This window comes from Anolis carolinensis, chromosome 5 (genome assembly GCF_035594765.1).
Source record: "Anolis carolinensis isolate JA03-04 chromosome 5, rAnoCar3.1.pri, whole genome shotgun sequence".
NCBI classification, from domain to species: Eukaryota; Metazoa; Chordata; class Lepidosauria; order Squamata; family Dactyloidae; genus Anolis; species Anolis carolinensis.
Genome location: NC_085845.1, coordinates 59398481 through 59419480, shown reverse-complemented (window position 1 = coordinate 59419480; position 21000 = coordinate 59398481). Strand labels below are relative to the sequence as shown.

At 38.4% G+C, this 21000-nt stretch overlaps 1 protein-coding gene across 4 annotated transcripts in view; it reads right to left on the bottom strand.

The window, feature by feature from the left end:
- The window catches only part of galntl6 (polypeptide N-acetylgalactosaminyltransferase like 6), a 753660-nt gene that overhangs the window by 683239 nt on the left and 49421 nt on the right, over positions 1-21000 (bottom strand). For 3 of the 4 annotated variants that reach the window (XR_010006391.1, XM_016995302.2, XM_016995304.2), the window contains exon 2: positions 13917-13976. The exons of the other annotated variant lie outside the window; for it this stretch is intronic. Coding sequence is in view for 2 of the 3 variants with exons in the window: in XM_016995302.2 (XP_016850791.1) it covers positions 13917-13976 (60 nt within the window). In the remaining variant the exon portion in view is untranslated. The remainder of the gene's footprint in view (positions 1-13916; positions 13977-21000) is intronic. 4 annotated transcript variants of the gene reach the window in all.

Genomic DNA, 21000 nt, shown 5'->3' with positions numbered 1-21000 from the left:
GAAGCACAAAGATTTTAGAGGCTTTTCCAATTTTCCTCACAAGGGATGGGAGGGGAGAGAAGATTAATGGCACAAACTCTGTAAGTGTTTTCAGAGTAAAGTCTGGTGGCAGGATAAAAGGAATAGTGACTTCTTTGTAAATTAGGGGGAGGGGGAGCCAGAATCCCATTTCAGCCTTAAACACACAGTGAGTTATGTTCCACAGGATACATTCATAATTGTGTCCAAGAAAATATACACAAACTCATATTGTGTGTGCTTTACACATAAGCAGGGTTATACATAGCTGTGTATCTTTAAAATACGAAATAGTGTGCATATGTGAGTATATGGTCAATAATGAGAATTAAAAAAAAAAGAAAATCCTACAACATGAATTATAAGTGGAACCCTTATGGACTTTGTTTGCTTCCCATTTTTTAGGGAACAAAGTTGCTTCCCATCTCCTGGACTAATCCCATAGTTTGTAAAACTGTTGCCCTCTAGTTTCTGGATTTCTTGCAGTATTACAAAACAATTCTTGACTCCAGAAAAAGTCAAAATGGCGAGTTAAATTCATTTATATTAAAATACATAAAATGTTGTGCAGAACATATGAACATAAGAGGGTAGAGAGCCCATAAATTTCTTCCACTGCTATGCTCTTCATCCTCAATGTGTTGAGTGACCATTTCAAGAAGAGAGATAATTGTGTTTGTTATCATTGTATGCCTTCAAGTCATTTCTGATTCATTGTGATCCTAATATGGGGGGGGGGGTTGTTCACAGGAGGGTTGCTTTTGCTTTCTTCTGCGGTTGAGAGAGAGAGTGACTTGCCCAAAGTCATTTAGTTGGTTTTCATGGCAAATGGGGAATTTGAACTCTGATCTTCAGAGTCATCATCCAATGCTCAAACTACTATATTACACTCCATTGTGTTCAGAGAGACTGGAAAATGAAAGCATTACATCAAACAGAGACATGAATACAAAAGTCACCATGCACATGGACACAGCAGTTATCCACCACCAACATGTGGAAGGGGATCAAGAGGGAAGAATTAATCCCTTGACTTTCATTTTCACCCTGCATCAAGAGCATGCTTTCCTTAAGCACCATTCCATGTGTAACCCGAACACATTAGAAGAGAAGTACAGAATGCCCAGCCTAAATGTATGTCTCTGCTGTTCACATTTAGCCCCTAAAGTCAAGCAGAACTGCACCCACTTTTCTCTGTAGCCTACCTCATCAATTTGGCTTGTAGGGCAGCAATCTTGTCTGGCTTTTGTCCTTGTCATTTATCCCTCTGTAGCAGAAATAGGCAAAAAGCAATCTCAGTGAAGATTACTAGAGGATGAGGCCCGTGGTGGTTTCTGTGTCTCTGGAGTAGGAATATAAGTCTTTGTTAATTTGATTCTTGCAGGAAAGAAAAAAAGTCCCTGGTACAAGGACATTTTGAAAAACTACAGTTTTCAAATTCTCTTGTTAACTGCCATCAAGCCAACTTCGACTTATGGCAACCCTATGAGCAAGAGGCCTCCAAGTCACCCTGTCATCAACAGGCTTAATCATGACTTTTTCCATTGCCTTATAACATGTCAAGCATTACTGTCTTTTAAAGTGAGTCATGTTTTTCCACAATATGCCCATAGTATGACACTCCCAGTATAGCAATCCTAGCTTCTGGGGAGAGTTCAGGCTTGGTATATTTAAATATGCATTTATTTGTATTTTAACAATCCTCAGTATCTACAGAAGTCTTCCCCAGAATCACATTTCAAAGAAATTGATTTTTCTACTGTCTAGCTGTCACAACCATATATAGAAAATGGAAATAAGGTACAATAAACAATATCTTGACACTTCAGGATCTTTTCTAGCACTCTCATAGATGCCCTTTCATGTCCTAGTCTTCTGATTTCTTGACTACAGTTTCTATTCTAATTAATTTTTCTGCATGTTGAGTTTCCCTTATCCAAAATATGTGGGACCAGAAATATTTTGGATTTTTAAAATTTTGAAATATCTGTATTTGCATGGAGATGGGACTGAAACATACAAGTGCTCTAGGATGAAAACATAAAGCTATGGAAGCAAATTTGTATGCAAGGAGTCCCAAATTATTTACTGCATTGTTAGGAATGATGCCTGGTGTTGTTAAGTTTTTCCAGCAAAGAGAATGAATTGCATTAGGACCACTGTACACAGGGAGAGGAGGATTAAACCTCTCTTTCCAGTTGAGATTCTAACAGAAATCTCTTCTTCCCAGAACAATTAGCTTTGGGAAGGTGAAATATAGTGCTCAAAAGAGTTTTACATGGGATTTTTGATGGAAAAAAAAGTTTAAATATCTTAGCCTCATGTGAAAATTTCCCCCCTTTCCACCCAACATACATACTTGTAATTTTTTTTAAAAAAAATGGGGGAAAGAGACAGATGTAGTTCTCAATAGCATACAGTATGGCCCATATTTGCAGAGGATACATTCGTGGACTTTGCATGGATATGCAAAATTGCAGATACAGTAGAGTCTTGCTTATCCAACATAAATGGGCCAGCAGAACATTGGATAAGCAACAATGTTGAATAACAAGGAGGGATTAAGGAAAAGTCTATTAAACGTCAAATTATGTAACTGTTTAACAAATTAAGCACCAAAACATAATGTTTTACAACAAATCAACAGAAAAAGCAGTTCAGTACACAGTAATGTTATGTAGTAAATACTGTATTTATGAATTTAGCACCAAAACATCGCAATGTATTGAAAACGTAGACTACAACAACACTGACTACTAAGAAATTGACTACAAATAAAGAAAGAATTGCATAAAACAACTTACACTAACAACATTGTTGGAAGTTAAATCTGTAAAAATTTCAGTCCTGTGAAGATTTTTGAATAACCTGTGATGATCCTTGCTTGCCTAGAGAAATAACTGTGGATCCGGGCAGGAGGCAGACTGCATTGAATAATACTGTACAGAATATTGGATGAGCGAAATTTGGATAAGGGAGACTCTACTGTAAAAGCAAACCTTATTGAAATGGAGGATGCCTGGCCCAAGGAAGGACCTAGTAAATGCCTAGAGAGGTCATATTTTGTCAGAAATGAATAAATGAAATCACAGATACCAGTCTTGATGATACAGAGGTCATACTGTTTGTCACTTGATTCTCAGTTAGGAGGAACTGTCACTGCATTTAATAGAATTTACTTAGGCGAGATATACACACAATTGTGTCACAGAGGGAGAAATTCTTTCGAAGAAGAAGAAGAAGAAGAAGAAGAAGAAGAAGAAGAAGAAGAAGAAGAAAAGGCATAAGGTTTCCTACCTTTACATCTTTTGAAGTTTTTTTTTTCTTTCATATTAGGAGCGACTTGGAAAACTGCAAGTTGTTGCTAGTGTGAGAGAATTGGCCATCTGAAAGGATGTTGCCCAGTGGATGCCCGGATGTTTGCTGTTTTACTATCCTTGTGGGAAGCTTCTCTCATGTTCCCACATGGGGAGCTGGAGGTGACAGAGGGAGCTTAACCGCGATTTCCAGATTCAAACTGCTGAACTGTCGGTCAGCAGTCTTGCAGGAACAAGGGTTTAACCTTGTGAAGTGAGTCTCAGTTACTTCCTAATACTGGCAGGGATACAATTCTAATGCAATCCTAGCACTGTTTTCAGTTTCTTTCTTTCATCTGCTTTGGACACATGTGTGAAAAATAGCCAGAAATCTAATATAGCTGATCTCATGAGGACTCATAAGGGGAAGAAAAAAGAAATAAAGGGATGAACAGCAGACTATTTTAAGATATGGATTCCCAGCTGCACACTTCCTTACACACATACACATGCCCCATACAGATACAAAGTTTTTCAGTGTGAGCTATATGTTTATAGCTCTTTAAAAAGGGCAAAGGAAGATGATGCTTTGTAAAACTGACACAGAAAAATATTTCATTCCTTCTTGTTAGTATACCGCTGCTGGAACTTCAAAAGTTATATTGCCCCTGATCTCCAGATAATGTCACTTCATTTTCTATACTTCTGGCAAATCTGTTTTAGCAACTTTTCCTCTGATACTTCTCACTTTTCATATTTTGACCTTTTCAGCTCCATAATCATAGCTTTTGGACATAAGGGACAGTAAGATCAATGTGACCTTCTTTGTTTCACACAAAAGGCACCTTTCAGTACTGGAAAGCAAGCTACTTTTTTCTGATAGGAAAAGTATGACTAATAATTGTTGTTGTCACTTGAGTCTTCTTCATCTTCTTGGCAGAGGGGAGACAGATCATAAGTAAAGAAAACAACTTCCCAAAACTGGGACTTGTGCTGACTTGCAAATTAAGACAAATACTATACAAATGTGAAACATTACTGTTAAAATGTAAAACTACCACTTTCATTAAGAACCATTTTTGAAGTACAATTAAACAGAATAAAAAGCAGATTAAAAACAATACATTTTAGTGCAGTGTAGCACCCTATTAAAAGCCCTCCCTTGAAAAACTTTCAGTTTGAAAAATTCTCAAGATCTGGACAGACCTATATAGAAAGATAAGAGTCTGCCAGACAGCCTCAACCCAAGACATATTGAGCTTTATATATCATCATACACAGCAGTTTGAATGGTGTTCAGGGGACATACCAGTAGCTTTGAGGCTATAGTATCAAGGAAATTATATGTTCCCTGTAAACATTCCATTAAAAATTCTGCCTGCAGCTATCTCTAGCAAGTAAAGTTACAAGATACTGTTCAAAAGCAGCTCTGTGTACAGTGTGTATGGTAATCCAAACGGGATGTAACAGATACATGTGGCTTCATGACCAACCACGCTTGATCTTCTCCAAACATTTCTAAAGTTCTTTGTTTTCTTTATGTGGCATATTTCTTTCACCTGGTGCTCTATCAAACCAAATTATTAATAATCATTCCATCAGCACATACAAAGTTTCCTTTCATACTCTGTATGTGCTTTGGAAATGAATTCATCATTTTCTGAAGCCACAGTCTTCCTCTGCAGAGGCTGTTTGTCAGTTTTTCCACTGTGATACTAAATCAGGTTGCAATGCACTCTTACTGTAAATCACAGTCTAATTTACTTGTCATTGTGTTGTGACATTTTGTTAAAAATGCTTTTTAATTGTAACTATAAATTATGCACTAACCATTCCTCATGGCAGCTTTAAAACTATGTTGGAATATCTTTCCTGTGGGGAGGGGATGAGATGGAACAACATTATTGACATCAAATTAGGAATGGAATTATTTTAAAAAGTACGTGTTGAGAGAAGCAATGCTGAGTTTTCTCTCTTCCATAGCTCCCAGGAAGCAAATAGGACTTTTGGCTGCTTTATCCAGCTTTTAATGGGAGCGGAATTCTGTTCACCCTAGATTGTGAGACTTCTACTTTTTGATGGCATATGATGTTCAAATTCTCTTCTCAATCTACCTTTTAAGCCTGTTGCTAGGCCTTTATGGTGCATTTTCCCCCTGATTATTCATTTTTCTTTAGCCAGAATAGGTCCAATACAACTAATGTTGAATGTCAACATCCACCTTAAACAAAAAGCATTTCTTGAATCTCAGAGCTCTGCTATTCTCAGCAGATATTTTTCCTCGCAGACATTTAATATCCAGTTCACTTTTCTTATCTTACTCGAAAATCATTGCTGCACAAAGTCTACCAAGTGAAACTACAAAGGTGAATTAGATTGCTCAAAGTTTTACTACTGAGACTGAGCTATAGGGTCTCAGCAGACCATTCTGAGGTGCAATGCATTAGCCTTCCAAGCATTATGAGTTCTTTTAAAATAAGGGTTAAACTAACCTTTCCATGATTTCCTGTGGAAAAAAAATGAAAGAATTCTGAACAGTTTGGCATTATGTCATAGGGACAGGAAAGTGAACTTACTTTTTTCATTTGTTCTGTTTGGATAGGTACTGAAGGATGACAATATCACATAACCTTTTCTCCTATTTCAACCATTAGCATCCTACTGATATCAGGCATGATTTAAGCAAAAGATAATCTTAGCATACATTTCATCAGGCCATATTGAGCTTTATTTATTTCAGTAAACCATTTTGTACCAACATGAGGCTATATTTGTTTTCTATTATTAAGCAGATTTATAAATAATAATTGTAGTATTATTTTTAAGCTAGCTATCCTCACAATGTGGCATACACTTGTGATGTTAAAAATAACAGCAGCAGGTGAATGTTTGATAAAACATATATGTATAACATTCTCTAAACTCAAAGTGAAATGTTTTATGAAACCTTTTAAAAATCATAGAATCATAAAGTTGGAAAAGACCCCAAGGGCCATCCAGTCCAACCCTCTGTTGTGCAGGAGGAACATACAGCCAAAGTACTCCTGACAGATGGCCATCCAGTTTCTATTTTTACCACCTCTAGGGAAGGAGATTTCACCACACTCCAAGGCAGCATATTCCACTGTCAGGCAGCTTTTACAGTCAGGAAGTTCTTCCCAAAGTTTAGAAGGAATCTTTTTCCCTGCAGTTTGAATACATTGCTATGTGTCCTGGTCGCTAGAGCATCAGAAAACAAGCTTGCCCCCTTCACAATGTGACATCCTTTCAAATATCTAAACATGGATATTATGTTCTCTCTTAACCATCTCTTCTCCAAGCTGAACATACCCAGCTCCCTAAGTTGCTCCTCATATGGCTGGGCTTCCTTTGACAATTATGGTCACATTTCTCTGGATATGTTCCAGCTTTTCAATATCCTTCTTGAATTGTTGTGCCCAGAAATGGGGTACAGATTTTTAAAAAGCAACCAAGGTTTTAGATGTTTTCCTCAAGAGATATTCCAGATGTGCAGAACTATTGCAAAGAATGAGAAAAGTCTCATCTTTCACCACTGCAGCAAAATACAAAATCTCCAGTATCCATTTTATTTCTCATGCAGGTATATACAGTGTAGGCTAGGAATGAACAAAATTGTTGCAATCCAAATATTGGTCAACTATTATCTCCAAGAATTCCTCAGCATTGGTTTTGCTGATTAGGGCATGAATCCAATTGGTTGGCCAATTTATTTATTTGTTTGTTTGAATGTATTTCACCTTTTCCCTTATGTAGGATCCAAAGTTAATCAACGATTGAGCAGAGAATCAATGTGTAAGTAAATTGCCTTGATTCTATTTATTTATTTGTTTTATACACTGCCCTTCTCCCCCAGGGGGACCCAGAGCGGTCTCGACTTGAGAATCGACTTGAGAATCAGGCTTAGGGGTGATGGAGTTACAGTCCAGCATCATATCCATGTTTTCATTGATGTTATAAATTCAATCAAGATTTTAAATATAAATTGCTTGCTTGATTGATTGATTGATTGAATCCCACAATGGATTCAAAAAGAGGTGAACAACAATACTACATGTTCAACTGTAAGATCAGTCTGGTTCCAATGTGTGTGAGTTGTACAAAATAACAGTAAATTCAAATCAGTCCTGATAAATGAAACACTTAGACATGTAAGCAACTTAATTATAGCCATAGCCATAATGAAATAAAATGGAATTAAGACCAAGAAACAACAGATAAGATTTTCATATGGCACCAAAAGACACTGGCTGCAATGCTATTGGTTAGTCCCAACTAGACTACGCACATTAAATCAATTGTTGAGTGGTAATTCAACACAAAGGTAAATCCCATTGATTTGATTAATCTACTCTACTCAGGGTTAAGATAGGATTTAGGCCAACTGTTGCATCTTAAGACTGTCTCAAACGCCAGTGCATCATTACAATAAAGTCCTATTTCTGGTCATGACCATCCACCTCTACACTGGCTCTTCAGGCACCTTGAATTATGCTCAGATAACCTTTACTTTAATATTGTTGTACTGTGTTTTGTTCATCCTGTCCTAGTCTGTTATGTTTGGTCCTTCTGAAATTTCAGAATGGGAATCAATGACTGCCCATGTACAATGCATTATTGTTACCAATACAAAGCATAACCAGAGCAGAGAAAGTCCTGGCCAGTGTAGTGTGAGTCACTGCCTTCTGACATCCATATGTTGAATTCAGTATTATATAAAAAGTCATCATCCAATTGCACTCACTGACATTAATATTTTCTTTTGAATACATACAGTACCTGGGGTGACTTTCATGTTAGGTTACAGTGTAGAACTCTGATCCCAGGTCACTTATTAAAGCACTGTCACTGTTTAGCACTTCAGTTTAAGGCTCTCTTACATGAAAACTCATGTCGCTTTTTAGACATAGTTCTAAAATCTAGTTCCTATGATTGCTCTGGGCAGAAATTTCCTATTATGTCTCTTCTCTGATAGATTTGCCCTGTTGTCCTTCCTTGATCTTTCTCAGTAAAGGAACAACCTTTTACTTGAACCATTTCCAACTAGAATTCAGGTGAATTTTCAATCTTGAATAGGTTTACTCTTAAGAACATTTTGAAAAGACTATAAAAAGTGGCACTGAAAGTCTACAATGGGAAGAACTGAGATATGCCTTGATTCAGCATACCTTTAATTGTCTTTCTAGGCACCACATCAAAGTTATGCATTTAAATATGAACTGCCTTGGGCCACATCTACACTAGTCAGGCTACTAAGATATACTATACTGTATATCTGCTCCCCAGCAGCCCTGAGGCTAGTATGGTTTTACTGAATCCAGCACCAGTGTCTAAGGGTCTACCTGGACATCTGGCTATCTCTGTGTCAGCACTGGTCACCATTCCTTGCTGGCCATGGCATTTGCTGCAAGTGCAGGTCCGTCACAGCTGTATCTCCTGATATCAGAATGGGGTATCTTCACAACCAGCAAAGATGTGATAGATTGACTTCCTTTCTTGCTGAGTGCATAAGTGTCCTTATCTGACATAACAGGAGACATAACAGCTGATGGCCAGGTACTCACAGCAAGCTCCTTGGCTGGCAGGAAGCAGAAGTAGTGACATAGGGATGGGTCATTTCTTTTCCGTATGCTGATCAGTGCAAAGAAATGTTGATGGCAAAGTGTCCATTGGGACAGTGGATTAGGTCAAAGCAAACCTGATTCAGTTGCCCATGGATACTGCAGAATTTCTGCTAACTTCAAAGTATTCCCCCAACTTTGCCTAAAGAGGAGCAAAATCAGCTTAGATCAGAAAACCCAGGATATTCATTGGAAGTTTTCATGCATCACAAAGACAGCCAGCAATGGGCTTGAGGTGAATTGAAATGGTTTTTTTGTTTGTTAGTGTAGTCAAGCCTCTGGCTCAACTTCTAAAATGATGAATGCCAAAATTCAATGACTTTTTATTTATTGTTTGAAACTCAGTGCCAGAAATGATTTCTGATGAGAGGGAACAGCAACTGTTTGCAAAAAGGATGTCCCAAGTTTCAGATAACATTCCAATGGAAAGGTGCAGGCAGCAGGTGATAGGGTAAATTATCTACCCTGATTGCTTCTAGGCAAGAGTAGATAATACTAATGTACCCAACTAGTTTTTTCAAGCATGAGGCAGCTCCCTATATCAATTAAAGGAAGAAAAAACTCAATTCCCCCTCCCCCACTCCACTCAAACCACTGGGAGAGGTCATTTGGAGTTTTGGAGTACGGTGCCATCTTTATGTAGATGACACCTAACTCTACTACTCCTTTCCACCTAATGGCAAGGAAGCCATTCTGATCCTAAACTAGTGTCTGTTATCAGTAATAGACTGGATGACAGCAAACAAATTGAAACTTAATCCAGACAAGACAGAGGTACTCCTGGTCAGTCAGAAGGCCTGTGCTGGATTGCTTACAATCGCCCTGAATACACAGGTCCACCGTTTTGGGGGTCTCCTGGACTTGGCACTGAACCGGGAGGCCTAGGTATCTGTAGTGGCCAGGAAACCTTTTGCACAATTACAACTTGTGTGCCAATTGCGGCCATTCCTTTGGAAGCCAGATCTGACCATAGTGGTACATGCCTTAGTTACATCCCGTCTTGATTACTGTAATGCACTTTACCTAGGGCTGCCTCTGAAGTGCTCAGAAACCTCAGCTGGTTTAAAGAGCTGCAGCCAGGTTGCTAACTTGGGTTGGCTACAGAGAACAGATAACCTCCCTGTTGCAGCAGCTGCATTGGCTGTCAGTCTGTTTCCAGGCACAATTCAAAGTGCTGGTTATGACCTTTAAAGCCCTAGATGGTTCTGGTTCAGGCTATTTGGCTGACCGCACCCCTTGTACAAACCAGAGCCCTGAGATCTTCAGAAGAGGCCCATCTCTCAGTCCCACCTCCATCTCCAGCTCAGTTGGAGGGAATGAGAGAGCAGGCCTTCTCAGTTGCTGCTCCTTGACTCTGGAACTCCCTGTCCAGGGAAGTCAGAATGCCCCCCTCCCTGTTGTCCTTCCAGCAGCAGGCTAAAACCTTTTTATTCAGACAGGCTTTTAAACACGAAGGTGTTTAAGATCAATTCAGGGGGTGCTGTGGTTTTTTAACTTTGAATATGCTTTGAATATGTTTTTATTGTTTTTAACTGTGGCTTTTAAATACCATGTATATTTAATTCTATTTTAACGTTCGCATATTTGTAAATTTTAAAGTGTGTTCTAATGCTTTTATGTTACGCTGCTTTGAGTCCCTTTTAGGAGAAATAAAGTGAGATATAAATAAATATTATAATAATAATAATTTTATTGTGGTAGAGAGGTAAAAAATGAGAAATAATGTGTTTGAAACATTTTACAAGTAAAATAATAACTATCAGTAATGCTAAGGCTTCATACATTTAAGGAAGTAACAACTAATAGCAATGCATTCATATTTTAAACATTGTTCTAATCTCTCTAGCCTGATCCAAATTTTTGACCATGTTAGCAGACCCTCAGAAGCCAAGTAAACATCTGAAATTATTTGGAATCTACTGCAGCAGGTACAATTCTACTTCACTCAAAAGTAAAGTGATTTATAGAATTGACTGTGAAAGCATCAAGACATCTCCATCGACATGAAAAATGATTCTTAGAAAGAAGCAAAAAGCACCAGATCTTTCTTTACAATGAAAGATTAAAAAGACCCAAGGTAATTCTGTATACATTGCTATTGTTCTGGCAGCCAGAACATGTGTCTTAGAAATAGATTCCTGTTCATGTTATCAAGGAAGCAACAAGTGTGCACATTTGTTGTTGCTGTTGTTGTTTGTAACTCAGTGCTAGAAAAGCTGCTGAGAAAGACTTATTTCCTTTAGAAACCTTGGTGTCAAAGAGAGAATCAATTACATCTGTATGTATGACACATACCACCAAAAGAATCATTTGCAACAATATATCATTGTATAGGCTAACAGTGTGTTATCACTTGAATGCAGCTTAATTCAAAGTCTTGCAAGCTCACAAAACTAGTAATTCACTTTAAGGTCACTCTCAAACTGAAATGTGAATGGCACAAAACCAGATTAAAGGTCTTTCTAAAATAGAAGCTTACTGACAATCTTTTTGCCCTATTAAGTGTTCTAGTGGCTTTATTAATAAAAAAGGACTGCCTTGCTACACATATGAGGTAAAGCAACTTACTCAAAAGGTTTTATTCCATACAAAGCTTTTCCACAAATCATCTCAAAGTCTCTTGACAAACCTCGCTAGGACTAACTACTTGACAGGATTGTATGGTTGAAAGTGAGGACCTCTACACTGATATTCTTGTTTGTGTAGAGGTCCAAATATGTCAAGCATTTTTCTCAATGAGGACACACACCTGAATGTCCCCGCTATTTTTTTTTAATGTTTGCAGTACTTTATGCAACTTTTCTGTCTTTCTATCACCAGCCCTAATTCAATACTCCAACTCAGGAGTAGGAATCACACTGTCCTCTAGAAGTTATTAGTCTGCAGCCCTGTGTCATAAATATTTAAAAAGCATTAAATGGTTATTATTTCATTCACATTGAGACAGAGTATATCACAGCACAATACAGAGAAAGAAGGTAGACACACACAGATTCTATAGCTACATTGAGTACACAAACAAAAGGAATTTTGCATTTTACTCAGCATTCACACACATACAAACATTTACTCATCATCATACATCACCATCTTTTCTTCCTTCTCCTGGAAAAGAGATCTGCACCTGGGCCAGACTGCGTTCTCTGCAAATCTGCCATTCTGCAAATGCACCATCTCTCTCATCCCTTGGAGTATATGATGGGTAGACCAGACTCCTCCTGTCTGCCACAATTTTGGAATAGTAAACTGTATTTTATATAACATATTTCTTGCTGATGTTGTTCCAAGAAGTTCTAAATGAATGACAGGAGGGAGGGAGCCTGTCTAATTTCATTTGGGAGGGTGTTCCATAGGTGGGGGCCACCACTGAAAAGGCCCTGTCCCTCATCCCAGCCAGCCGTACCTGTGAGGCTGGCGGGACCAAGAGCAGGGCCTCCCAGGAAGATCTTAGATTCCATGATGGGTCATAGCGGGAGACACGTTCGGACAGGTAAGCTGGGGCGGAACCGTTTAGCACTTTATAGGCTAAAGCCAGCACTTTGAATTGTGCTTGGTAGCTGATCGGCAGCCAGTGGAGCTGACATAGCAGAGGAGTAGTACGCTCCCTGTATGTTGCTCCAGTTATCAACCTGGCTGCCTCCCATTGGACTAATTTAAGCTTCTGAGCCGTCTTCAAAGGCAGCCCCACGTAGAATGCATTGCAGTAATCTAGATGGGATGTAACAAGAACGTGGATCACCGTGGCCAAGTCAGGCTTCTCAAGGTATGGGCACAGCTGGCGCACAAGTTTTAATTGTGCAAAGGCTCCCCTAGTCACCACTGAGACCTGGGGTTCCAGGCTCAACAATGAGTCTAGGATCACCCCCAGACTGCGCAGATTCTTTCACTTCACCACTTTAGTTTAATCCAATGAAAGTTGAACCCTCATTTTGTTTGTGTTTTTATTGTATTTTGGGCAACTGGGCAATAGCGAACATTAGGCGAGCAATTTCTTTGAAGGTACTGTAATGTGGTGTAGTGCTATGCATGTTAGACTAGTTATCAGGAATCAAATTCCTGCTCAGTCATGGAACTGAATGGATGTAGTTTTGCATGCATTACACTCCTTCATATTTAGAGGAAAGCAATAGCAAACTTCCTCTGAATAAATCTCCCTTGCAACCCCAATGATAGGGTTGCTATAAGTCAGAGCTCATCTGAAAAAGCATAAAAAACAATAATTTATTTTTGACATTCAAGGAATAGGTTAAAATTTAGATCCATACTTCCCACTTGTGGAAAGATAAAGCCTGCCAAATATCTGTCAAATTGTGTGAACTGAAGTTGGTGGGGCTAATTTGAAGGGAAATAGCTATAGAATTTTCTTCATAAATGAATAAAATAATAAATAATATACACAAAAGTATTATTAGCCTTCTTCTGCTTCTAACCTCTAAATTTATATGAATGTAATTTGTTTCCTTTTTGCTCATACTTTAGCAAATGAATGGAAGATCAAGTAGTGATTTGTAGCAATGTGGTGTGAGAAGAGAATAAATGAAATTAACACAGTCTTCAGCCTCACCAAGCTCTTAAGAGCCTGAGAGAAACAGTGGATTACCTTTGCATTGAAACTGAAAAATAGACAAAGAGAAACAGGCACAGGTAAATGAAAGGACTGGCTTGCTGACTCATATTTGCTTGGAGGGAAAGGGTGATAAGACCCAGACATAAACAATGAATCAAAGTCAATACAATGGCATTTAACCATCATAGCAGCCCAATGGGAGCTGGCACAGCAAGCTTTGCAGTAGGTCAGCAAAATGCAGGGTACATTAAAATAGATAAATGTGCACAACAAGGGCAAAAATGTATGCCAAAGTGAAAGGAAGGGCTTAGAATTCACAATGAAACAGAAAGGAAAATTATGATTTGCAAGGCAGACATAAAATGAAAAAGTTGGAAATAACTGGAAAGAAAGTACCTGAAACACATGCTGTTTTTCTATAATATCAGTCCCATTGTGACAACCAAGGAAGGAATGCTACAAAGAAAGACAAAAACTGGTGGGTAAAATCCATTTGAAAAGTCAAAATGAGTCAAATGAGTCAAAACTGCTGGAAAAAATATCTTTTGTTCTTGTGACACTTCCATTCATTTTGCTGGAACTTTTCAAAAGAAATTCCTAATGGCTTGGACCTCATTTGTGAATTTTTTTTGCAAAATAATATTGTGAACATATTCTCACAACAATTTGCCTTGTGTGAATAATATATATTTTTTAAAAAAGTGGGATCCTGATAATGTTTTAGCCATTATAGATGTTCATGGAGTGGCAGGTAAGGTGGGCAGGAAGAAAACTACAGTGTGGAGCTGATTTATGGAAAGCTTATTCCTAGATGCTTATGTGTACTTCTATGGGGGGAAAATGAACAGATTTTGTCATAAGCTTACGCTTTCCTAGTCACCTATGTGAGAATGATTTTGAAATTAGTTTGGTTTACTACAAAATTCCTGTTCCAGAGATACGTCATGTGGGGTGCTCCTTATTTGTATATGCTCAACCTGCTTCATCCATAAAACTATTAAAAGGTGCTTAAGTCTGTCTATAAAAATAATTTTCTTAAAGTAAAATTTACTCAAGGTCAAGGAATGATTTTACTATTGTTACTGTGCTTTATCTTGTATTATTTTGATTTGTTTGAACTCATTTGAAGCATTGAATGTTTGCATTTTTGTTTTGTCTGTAAACCGCCTTGAGTCCCTTTGGGGAGAGAGGGTGGTCTAGAAATAAAGTTGTTGTTGTTGTTATATTATTATTAATGATTGCAGTAGATCATTTTAGGGAAAATGGCAAAACTAGATAATCAGCTATATTGATGCTAAACATTAACAACCACACACATATATCACTCCTGGGACCTCCTCACACAAGCTGCCAGAATTGCGGTAATTCTGGTAGAGCCCACCCCAGGGGCATGGGGACCTGTTGCCCCATGCCCTGCACTGTCCTGGTTTCCCCACTACTTCATCACATTGGGGGGGGGGGGGTGAAGAAGCTGATTGTCCTCGTTGATTTGTATTGAAAGACAGGATGCCTCCCATATTTTGCCACTGGCTATTTTTTAGTGGGTTCAGGTGTTTGTTTGTTTTCCAGTTAAGCCATGGAGCCGCTCTGGAAGTACTTCTACAGGGTGTGATGGGAACTGTTGGGCTCCGTGGCAAAACTACCAAAAATCCAAAACTACCAAAAATATCCCGATTTAGTTTCATGTTTTTCTTTAGGAGTCACTGTGGTATAGTGGTTTGAATATTGGAACACAACTCTGGAAGCTAGCATTTGAATCCCTTCTCAGCCATGGAAACCCATTGGATGACCGGGGGCAAGTCACTTTCTCTTGTCTCAGAGGAAGGGAAAGGCAAACCCACTCTGAATTTTTTGTCAAGAACATTCTATCATAGGCTCACCTTAAGATCACCATAATTTGGAAACAATTTGAAGAAACACAAAAAGTGTATTAGTAATAGTATTGACAACTTCTGCATCTGTACTAGCTCTAGTCATTCCATTTTATCCTCTCGTCTTCCTTGTGTAATAAACTTATAACATTGCAAAAGAAACTTTAGAACCTTAATAATACTATCATCAATTTTCATTGTCAATTCTTCTAGCAAGAAAAACTGCAGGTTATGTCTCTTCCATATAGATGTTCCCCATGAATTTTAGGGGAAAGAAGGGCTTTGCCTCTTATACTATTGAAATAGCAGTGAAAAGGTAGAAATCCTATTTTACTTTCTTACTATAAATTGTTTTTAAAATGACTTTTACATCACAGATCACCACTTTACTATGTTTGTAACACACAACCATTTTTATGATCTAGCATATGACATTATTTGGGAAACCTGCATCTCAAAGCACTTGTTTAATACTTCTCATAATTTTAGATAATATTCCTTATGATGTCTTTTAAACAAAACACACAGTGAGTATTATGGCTTGACAAGGAACTGATCAACAAGATTTTTCAAGCTGCCCAATATATAAAGATCCCTAGAAATATGTATCTTTAAAAATACCTTCAATGCCACATTATTATATCACTCTCTAAACACATTTTCCAGAAAAATGTTCTTCTGCCCCTAAATTAGTACAATAATCTTTGGAAGTGCATTCATAAATTTCCTCCCTGTAAAGATGTTATAACTATGATTTCTCTGTTTGCTAGAGATAGACTTATAACTATGGTTTAGCAATTTTACTAAACTGTCTAATCAAAGGGGAGCAAAAATGTGTAGTACGTCTTTGTAACTGGAAATTTTTCCCTAGTCTTTGAGATACTGGTACAAGTTACCTTACTATTGAGTGTCATCTTTGCAGTCTTTTCTGTAGGTTATGAGGAGAGACATCCTCCTTTATCTATCTAGTTTCAAGGAAAGGCACTGTGACTACAGACAGAGTAAGGATCCTATGAAACATTTTTGTACCAGATTGGGTTATTTGTCCATTGATCCCAGTACCATGTCAGACTAGAAAAGGCCCTCCCAAATTTCAGGTAGATATATCCCACTCAATCCTTATGTTTATATGAAGCCATTCATAACAAAGGGATAAGCAAAACATGGGTGACAGTCTACATGCAGCCATGACACCTACGTATTTCTCTGGTCGTCATTCATTCCTACTGATTGCTGAAAGAATCAAAGAAACATAATTTGAATCCCAAGGTCAGGATATCTAAATTTCCATTTCCTCCAATACCATAGCCCACAGTCTGAAGTTGGATACCTTTGAAGGGTGGGCACTAGCAATTTTCTCAGTGGCTGTGCCCAAGATGTGCAATTGGATGTCTCCTTTTTTAATCATTATTTCCCACTGGTCAACAAAGATTTCAAATAAATAAATAAATGTGTTGTTGAAGGCTTTCATGGCTGGAATCTTTGGGTTGCTGTGAGTTTCTCAGGCTGTATGGCCAAGTTACAGAAGCATTCTCTCTTGACGTTTCACTCACGTCTATGGCAGGCATCCTCAGAGATTGAGGGATCTGTTGGAAACTAGGCAAGTGAGGTTTATATATCTGTGGAATGTCCAGAGTGGGAGAAAGAACTCTTGCCTGCTTGAGGTGGGTGTGAATGTTGCAAACCTCTCTTGACTAGTTTCCAACAGATCCCTCAACCTCTGAAGATGCCTGTCATAGATGTGGGTGAAACGTCAGGAGAGAATGCTTTTAGAACATGGCCATACAGCCCAGAAAAACTCACAGCAATCCAAATAAATAAATTCTAGCAACCTTTCCCCTGGCAGGAAAATAATACTTTTATCTAAAGTTGCTACTATGGTTTGTAGGATTTCAATTGATGTAAACCAGACTGTGTGATGAACATTGCATGACGACAACAGACTTAGAAATTCCCATTTGAATAAACAAACAAAGCAATATGCTTCAGCAAATTGCATAGAGTTTCCTTATCAACCAGCAATACATTGTGTGCAGCATGAAAAAACTCATAAAAAAGAAACATTTTAAGGAGGCAAAGGGATTGTGTAGCAGCTCAGATATTAACTGAGAAAAAGAATCCAAAAACATAGCCATGTTAGTCTGGAATATCAGTAAAAAAAAGAAAAGAAAAAGGATCTTATAGCATCTTGGAGACTGGGGAAAAGAAGTTACTAACATAAACTTTGGTAGACTGAGGGCTTTACAACACCAGCCAGTTGTTTTGGACCCAGTCCATGACCAACCCACAGCATCAAGGGGATGGAATTTACACGATCCAGCTGGGATGAAGCTAATTCAGGCTGACTAGACCAGGCATGGTCCAACTTTGGCCCTTCAGGTGTTTTAGATTTCAACTTTCACAATTCCAAACAGTCAATGAACTAGCTGGGATTTCTGGGAGTCCAAAACCTGGAGGGCCAAAGTTTGCCCATGCCTGGGCTAGACTGTCTCCTTATCCTCCCTGTTACTATTGCTGCAGCCAGTTGGCTGCAGAGCCATGGAAAAGCTCCTGACCATTGCAGGTGCCCCATTAAGACATGAGCAGAGGCTCACGGGAGAAGGAGGGTGATGATATGATTAAGTCCTGTGATGTTGTGATTAAGTCCAGTTCTCAAGTGGACATGTGAAGAGTTACCATTTGATTTGTGGCAAGATCTTGTACCATCTCCCTATCTATGTTGTGTAACTAGGCAAGTGTTTGAGATTAGGAGGTTGTCTGTGGGAAAGTAAAGGTCTATCACCAACAGCCTTTGAGAGGGCAGTATTATTGTTCAGACTAAATTGTACTTTGAGGATGATATGTCTAAATGGTGTCAGTTGGGATCTGTATGTGACCACTAGTGGGATTTTGCAATTTTCTATCTTCAGTCTGTTAAATAATTGGGTCAAAGGCCAACCAATAATGAATTGATACAAATCCTTTTGGCTTTATTTTGTACTTCCTATAGCGGTTACTGCAGCTTGAGGAATGCTTATTGTTATATCATGTATTTGGCATCCCTGTCTTGTGAGTCTGAGCAGATGTGATTATATCAAAAGGCTTGGAAGTAGTGTGCTCAGAGTGAAAGCTGGAGACACGAAAACACATGTAACACTTAGTAGATTCGCAACATAGTATGATGTTCTGATGTCAATTGCATAGTTATATGGTGGTGTCCAAAAAGTTGGCTTGTTTTGTTGATAGTCCCAGACTGCTTGAGGGTAGGGTGGAAGTTGCTGAAATTCTGATGGAATGTTTTAAGTAAGTCCTTTTCATGAGTCCAAATTAAGAAGATATCACCACTGTTCCTCAGATAGAGGAGATGTTTCTGGGTGTACGTTGTTCTAAGTTAGTCAGTCTAAATCCATGGCAGTACTTGAAGATATGCTTACATTCCACTTTTCTCTCAATGATCTCAAAGCAGTGTACATGTTTTACTTTTCTTTGTCATCCCCATGACAGATTGGTCAGATTAAGATTGAATGTCTGAATTACTAAATGTCTGGTCTAAGACCACTCAGTGATGAATAGAACCTGAAAGTCAGCACTCTAACAATTATATAATTAACAATTACAAGTGAAGCATTGCATTGCAGCAAAAGGAGAGGGGCAACGGGGTGAATCTATCACTCCACGCACACCTTCCTCTCGGTGACGCTTTCCCCATCACATGGGGGAAGTGTCGCCCTCCCTCTCTCCCAGAGAGGACCCATGCTGACTCAATTTGAACCAGCACAAGAAGGGATGCCTCCCATGTTGTGGGAAAAGTGTCCGGTGACGCTTTCACCCCAGTTGGGGTGAAGCATCTTCCAGAAGTCCCACGACATTGGCCTGGAGCTCCACCCAGAAGTCAGAGTGAAAGCATCCTAAGATGCTAAATTCCCCCCTCTGATGAGGTCCTTAGAGATAACAGTCTTAAAGACCTTTAAGAAGTCATAACTAGAAATGGTGGCTGGGAACAGGCAAAACCTAAGGGTTTCATTGAAATAGTAGATTGTAAAATTTACCTTTCTAGCACTAAATACAGTTCAGGAATGCAAGACATACTTTCAGGCATTTTTGTTTGTCTGCTTTTTAGAGCATGAGATTCTATGGGACAACAGAGTGATCTGAGAACCTTGAGAACACATTTGGGACAGTTCTTTGTGGCTATTGGATAACCTTTAGATTCCACTGAGTAAATTAGGTGTCCTGACACAGCAGCCCATTTATGCGTCATAATCCATTTATGGCAACAGCATTTCTCATTTTTATTGCTGATTTTGCTAAGGTTTTTGTGTTGGCCTTTTTTTTTTTACGCAACTGCGCTAGGCCATTAAGCTACTTTTTATTTATAGTGTGTCAAATCCTCCTCTAGAGAATTACAATAGTACAGTCCTGTTACTTCAGCAGGATTACACAGATTCCATGAGGACCTAATTTGTCCTATTATGGATATGTACTACTGACAGAATATAGGAGACAAATCCAGAAAATGCTAGCTCTTCTTATAGAAACAATAATTATTGCTTGTGTTCTTTGCTGCTTTCTCTCTCTTTCTGAAGCTATGATGAGAAGCTTTGACAAGCACATTTTCTTAATGGATTAGACTAAGAAATCTGACAAAATACAATATAATAACAAAGAACTGAGAGTTGTCATAAGGAACCTAGACAGTCGCAAGTTGTTGGGATGGGAGAAGTTTTTCCACCAAGCACATTTTATAGCAGCCTTCTCCAACCTAGAATATTTCAGATATGTCTTGGCACAGAATGATGGGAGGTATAGTCCAACATATCTGAAGTTTGGCTGTTTAGAGACAACTGTTTAACAGGCACAGACTGACAATTATTTGGAGTGTATCCAAGATAACGTGGGGGGGGGGGGTTCATAAAATTTGGTTCTTGCAATTCAAGACAGCCTTGTCTTAATGTTTGCTCAGGACCAACTCACTCAGCTGAAGTCAGCAAAATAGTTGGCTCAGACAACAAATCTGACATGGCAGTTGACATGGAAAGAGCCACAGGATGATTTCATTGGAAAGTCAGCAGCCACCTGATTGACTTGACAAGTTGCGGCTGTGTAAAAAGTTTGGGCAACACTGTATTCATGATGGTTTATTTATTAAAGGTATTTATACATAACTTTTCTGCCTAGCAGGGACCTCAAAGCAATATACTATTTAAAACAATAACATAATATAGTCAAATCACACAGGTAGGAAAACAAAGCAGGTTTATAAAACAAGAGGAAGATGCCAATGTGGGTATCTGTGCAAGAATAATTTTATAGAAAAGAGACACAAGGCAAGATGAAATAGTTAACTTAACAAAATCTTCTAGAAAATGTACAAGAATATAGGATTAAAGAGAACAATTGATTACAGAGGGGTGTCAGTGGTTTTCTTATTTACGGTTAATGGAAAGATTCAGGCAAGAAAAGCAATTACTTGGTTTTGAAAAAAATATCACAAATTTAGTTACAATTATGTGTTAATGATGAACATTTAATTGCTAAAATGTATACAATGTTATTGAAATGGAAAATGGCAGGCAAGCAAGTTAAAATGCATGACAAAGTGGGCACAAAATGTTGTGCACAATATCATG